Raw genomic sequence first — 6,300 nt, 5'->3', positions numbered from 1 at the left:
TTTGAAAAAAATCTCATTTCATTTTAGCAAAGGAAAATACGAGAGGCTTTTAGATAACATGAGCCAACCTATTCAGTGCATTATGGGTGCTCTTTAAAGTGTCCTCCATGGGGATTAACTCAAATCACTGGGTTCAGCCCTTCTGTCATTGGGTACATTGCAGAACTGGAAGGTAAAGATTGTGCGTGCCCTCGGTCTATGGAACGCCTGTCTGACTTTACTAAGTACAAGTCACTGCCTCAACCCTAGACACCCTGTATCCACCCCATTGATAACTGCGATCACGAGCTGGCCTAAAGGGGCCTCGGGAATATATTTTGCTTTGCCTGTGCAGACTTGGCTCTCAGAGACTTAGAAATATTCGAATTAGTGGTCTTTACTGGCATAGAGCGTAAGGCATTTGACTGTTAACCAGAAGGCTAGCTGTTCAAACCCACCAGCTACTCCTCGGAAGGAAGGTTGAGCAATCTACTTCTATAGTGATGCTGCCTCAGAAACCCAAGGAGGAGATGCTATGAGTCGGATCCGACTTGACGGCAGTGCATTGTGTTTGTGTTTGGCCTGTATTTAAAGCTTAGGAGGGTCGATCTAAGAAGTCTCCATGTCTGTCTTCTCTTACTAAAAATCAGATTATTCAGCAGCCTTTTGATACAGCATTGCAGCAGTCCTTTAGAGCTGCATATTAGTGGCTGCAACAGATGATGTCCTCCCTAGTTGCCCTGCTCCTCACCATCCTCAACTGTTTGCTTGCTACTCTCCATTCCCTTTACCCATTGTGTTTCTTGACACATGACTGGCTTCTCTCATTTCCGGCCCCTTCCTCATGTCTGTAGGCAAGTGAGTTTGCAACCCCTAATTCACACCTTTCTGCATTATCCAACTTCATCCACCTCAGCCGTCAGTCCCATCTATCTTGCCCCCTTTAGCAACCTGAACTCTTCAGTCACTGGCCCCTGTACAGTCAATGTAATCCCCGTCTTAGAATCACATTTCATCTCTTTGCTTTTCTCTCATATCCCTGGGATAACTGTCCTCTAAGGTTGTTCTCTCAGAATACTCAGAGGAGGAAAAATCACCTTCTTAATCTTATTCTAAATTTTGCAGAGTGTGTAGTTCATCTTCCTTGTTGGAGAGTATGCTATTTTAGGACATGATGCCGGCCTGGTGAATTTTTAACATACTCTGTGTTGCCATAAAAGTAACATCCATTCAGGAAACACTTGATGAGTGAACAAAGGAAAATGATAACAATAATAAAACAACAAACAATGTTTTGTAGGGAGGAAGTGTGAAGCATATTTAGGCAAAAATCTGAATCAAGTAAGGATTACACTTATTTTCAAGAATGCAAGGATTATACTTACATAACTCCCTTGACCACGCATCTTCCTGGTTCTAGCTCAAGAAGCCCTAACCACTGTGCAGTACCACACAGTACTACAGAAAGAACAGGATTGCTGTTACAGTCTGAAACTGTTAGAGTAGATAAAGTCTTTGATAGTACTACAGCATGTCGCTTCATCCCCATCCAGTGCAAGTACCAAATACAGACAGTTCCTGTGACTCAAATTTTATGAGAGGCTGACGTCCATAGTAAAGAATAATTAGGACAGTTGACTGCTGACCAGAAGACTGGTGGTTTAAACCCACCAGCCACTCCTCAGAAGGAAGATTGGGCGATCTACTTCTGAAGTGATACCGCCTCAGAAACCCAAGGAGGGGTTGCTATGAGTCGAATCCGACTCGAGGGCAGTGAGTTTGGTTTTTCTATTCCAGGCACTGATAGGACTGATACTATGCTGTGGCTGTGAAATTTCAGGTGGATAATTCAAATATGTTCACGTCCTCCTGGACACTAACTAATGTCGTCACCATCACCAGTTGTCATGGAGTCAATCCTGACTCATGGTGACTCCATGTCTGTCAGAGTAGAACTGTGCTCCAAAGGGTTTAATAACGTCTAGTTATCTGTACCTAGATTTTTAGGCCTTTCTTCCAGTGCACGTCTGGGATGGACCCAACTCCCCAGCCTTTGGGTTAGCAACTGAGCACATTCACCATTTGCACCAGGCAGAATATATTTCATACACAAAATAAACACATCTCGTCTGGAAATATAATTGCTTAGTTATCCAACAATGCTTTCTATTCTTTAACCAATATCATAAGTAGATCCTCATGTACAAAGTGCATGATGTAACATGAAGCCATAAATACTCAATAAATATTTAATAAAATGGAATGGATAATAGTATGTTAAAGTATTAAATTGAATTATCAAATTATCTGTAGAATAATATATTCTTTATGCCACTTTTCAAGGTCGTTGTCCTGCACATGTGAGGTGACAGGAGGTTTTCTCTGTATTTATAGAATGACCAACAAATGTTAATATCTGAAATTTCTAACTTTTTTTTTTTTTTTTAATCATTCTACAGCACTCTGAACAATAACAACATTACTAGACTTTCTGTGGCAAGTTTCAACCATATGCCTAAACTTAGGACTTTGTAAGTAGTCACAATGTATGTAAAGGTGAATTGTGTTATTTTTAATAAGCCAGCAACAAGACCACTTGTTGATAAAGAAGTTGACAAAGAAAAGCACTACCTTTTTTTATTTTAATTCTAGATATGATACGTGAGTAAATTACCAACTATTTGGAACTTGAAAGATTTTTAAATGATATACATTATGGGGAATTTAGAGAGAAATGTTTACTTTGAGCTATTGTGAGGGTCACGTTTCATTAAGAAATGGAAGACTTCTTGATTGGCTGTCATAAATGATAAATGAGAAATCTTTATGATTTTATTACTGTACTGCCAGCAGGCCTAATATAGCTAAACTGGTTCTCCAACATTCTTTGTGAGATAAAATTAGGCCATCAACTTCTAGTGCTTCTGTAATTAAAGATGTGTCAGTATCTACTTAAAAAATGTCTTTTCAAGGGTTACTGATGAACATAAAAATATTTTCAGTAAATAAAAATGATTTTCTGTTAAAATATTAGTTACAGATTATTTTTCTTTTGGAGAAAAATTAATCCTTAAAACCCAGGTGGGGTGTTTGGGTATAGTCTTTTCAAAAGGTAGATCTCATTTCAGCTAATCTCAGAGTCACATTGACCTGAAAAAAATATTTATGAGAAATAGTTTGAAATATAGCCAAAACATCAGATTTTGAAGAGAAAAAAAGTTTCACCCTAGGGTAACTATATTTTGATTGGATTTTCAAAATATTTGTGATTTTGTAATGACTTATAACTGGGAAAACATTACATTTATTTTCTTTCTTGAATACAAAGTCAATTGAATTACCAGCCTTTTAATGAATTAGATAATAAAAGTCTTATGGGGTTTTGCTTTGTTTTGTTTTGTTTTTTGCGTCACTAAAACATAACTCTGTATGTGGTAACACATCATTATAATTTCTGTGGAATATGATTTAGCGAAATGAAATAATTCTAAAAGTATCCAAACATAACTAAATTTTGTTTTCTTGGGGCTATCAGACTGAGACTAATCGGACCGAATTAATAGCCCAGGTCACTCAAACTGTATTTAACTAAATCAGTCTCTTATTAACTTTTCTAGTTTTCCTCTTCAAAACAAATTGATCAAGCTTTCAATCCTTACAGAAATAAAGTAACTGTAGCTGTGAAAACATTCAGCATTTGCATTTTAGTGCCCTTTATTTTCTTATAGAAACCCACCACAGTTTGTCTGCTAGCCAGGTTTTTAAATTCTGTGCTTTTCTTATTTCAGATTTGTGCACACAGATTTGAATCTCTGTAATGTGCACGGATTGAGACTGAAATATTTAGAGACCAATGATGCAATGCGTGCAGTGTGCTACTGTGACTTCCACAGGATGGCACCCTGAATTCTAACCCCTTTGTGACCAAATTATTTTGTTTGTAATTTTGTGGTGATGTAATGTCTTGTCATTAACAGAGTGCATGCTGAATCAGTGAGTGTTGCTAATCTTTTGTTGTGCATGATGGATTGTTATAAATATTATGTGGTACACATGTGTACCTTTCCACCTATGAAATAGCATAGGTGGAACAGGGTAACACATAAAGGTGCCCTGTACAGGCTGCACATAATTTTTCAGAAGCCTGAAAGGTGAAAAATTTTAAGTGGTCCTTATCTGTACCTGGGGTCATGAAGTAGTACATCAAGGACATGTGCTTACACTGTAGCTCGCCTTATAGTCACTTAAATATTACCTAATGTTGAAAACTCTACCTTCCCAGTAATGGAAAGGAGATAGTAAATGCACTCACAAGCCTTACTTCACTGCCACAAGCCCAAAGAGGAATAAGTTTTACAAAATCTCATCCTTGGGATGAACCACCTCGTACCTCTGTCCACAGCAACGTGGTGCCCACACACTTCTTTCCAACACCAACTTGTATTCTTATAAGTTGCACAAAAGCATGCCAAATAAATCCCAGGGGCAGAAAATGTAACTGGTACTTACATGTACCAATGGTCATGAAAGAGTTAAGGAAGCTAAGCAGAGGTCACCCAGCTTTTCCAAAATGTAGGCTCCTTAATTCTGTGACCTTCTTTATCATTGGTACAAGACTACCCCATCTCTACATCAGGCTCAAGGAGGATGTACGTTCCTTTGCTTTGGTTGGTTCATTATTCCATATTATCATTGCTACTTAAAAATTCCATTTTTATGGTCCAATTATATCTCTGGACTGAGTTCCACGTTTTAATATCCATTACTTTTATTGGGTTAGAAATGAACACATCAGCTAAAAAGGACTGAAATGATATGACTTTGTCATAGATGATTCTGGGAATGGCGCTTTGATTTATCACTTTGAGTGTCCTTTTCTTTGGTTTGAGAAAACATAAAAGCCAGTTTGAAGTAATTTACCTAATTTAGTGGATACATTTGTCTAATATTTTATTAATGGGGAAGTGCTATTTGCCACTTGGAAGGAATCCATGATCTTGTATGGATCTTGGCCAAAACGGAGGGGACTCACTTAATTCCTTCACTGCCTGCCATTTATGCCTTTTAATTTCAGGCCTAGCTCTTTGAGCATAGGTCCCCAAGAGCCAAAAGCAGCTAATCCCCTTTTCTGTGATTAAACAAAAAAAGAAGGAAATCAGAACAGGGGTGTGAAAGAAGTGTTTGATATTGAAGTATTATTCTGTCTTGTTCAGCAGAAAATGAAAGTGACCTGCTAAAAAATTATTGTAAGTGGTTTCTATAGAGACGAACCATTACAGAACGTACTGATGTTTCAAAGTGGGGACCACATGCTTCAGTAACTTGCCTCCTCTCTCGTGCCCCCCCAGCCCTGCCCCCACTTACCCTCCGAGTGCTGGCACTGTAGAGCGGTTTGCTTTGGACTTGGCTTTTCTCCTCATCCTTTTGAATGAGTTTAGGCAAAAGAATCCCTTGGTCACATTTAAGCTCCTGTGTATTTGCTTCCAAGTAAATGAAACGAGCTTGATTCTGTGGTTGCAAACCTCTTTAATTTTTTAGAAGACTCGATAGATTACAATTTTCTAAACGTTGTCTACTTGTATGCTAATAAATAAGGCTAGCCACTGTGATTTTTTGAGGTTTTGAAGTCACTGTTTTCTGTTTTATTGCTTTAAACTTTTCCCTCTCATCCAGTCGTCTCCATTCCAACAACTTGTACTGTGACTGCCACCTGGCCTGGCTCTCTGATTGGCTACGCCAGAGGCCTCGGGTTGGCCTCTACACCCAGTGTATGGGCCCCCACCACCTGCGTGGCCACAATGTAGCTGAGGTCCAGAAACGAGAATTTGTCTGCAGCGGTAAGGGAGAAAGAGATATTATGCTGTTTATCTCATTGTGTGCTGTTATATAATAAAAGTGAGAAGGATTTACACTTCAAATGTAGCCATGTTGTTCACTAACATGCGCAATCTTGTGTTAATTGTTGTTGTTGTTAATTACTCTGTGCAAATCCTCTTTTTAGTGATGGTACATTCTGAGACATATGCACGTGGTTGGCAATTAATGATTACTTGTCCTAAGTTATGATGACAGACTTTTTAGTTTTTACTCCAGGGGATGCATGGAAATTCCTAAATTAAGGTTCTATTTGCTACTCATCATTTCCCCTTGAAATAATAATTTTTAATCTACTTTTATATTAACAGAAAATTGACTCTCTAATCTTGGATCCGTGCTGTGAAATTCAAAATGTAATTCAACTCTAATTGCAAAGTGCCAAAATCCTCTTCTTAGTTCCATTCCATTTAAAACAAATAATTGAGTAGCTTTAGTACAAAAACC

General features: G+C 38.2%; 1 protein-coding gene across 1 annotated transcript in view; it reads left to right on the top strand.

Moving 5' to 3' along the window:
* SLIT2 (slit guidance ligand 2) overlaps positions 1-6,300 on the top strand; it is a 569,662-nt gene that overhangs the window by 343,658 nt on the left and 219,704 nt on the right. The window contains exons 7-8 of the mRNA XM_042782686.1: positions 2,439-2,510; positions 5,653-5,816. Of these exons, the coding sequence (XP_042638620.1) occupies positions 2,439-2,510; positions 5,653-5,816 (236 nt within the window). The remainder of the gene's footprint in view (positions 1-2,438; positions 2,511-5,652; positions 5,817-6,300) is intronic.

The sequence above is a fragment of the Orycteropus afer genome, unplaced genomic scaffold (genome assembly GCF_000298275.1).
Source record: "Orycteropus afer afer isolate SDZICR_OR568_19922 unplaced genomic scaffold, OryAfe1.0 scaffold00411, whole genome shotgun sequence".
NCBI lineage: Eukaryota > Metazoa > Chordata > Mammalia > Tubulidentata > Orycteropodidae > Orycteropus > Orycteropus afer.
This window is presented reverse-complemented; position numbering and strand designations above follow the sequence as displayed.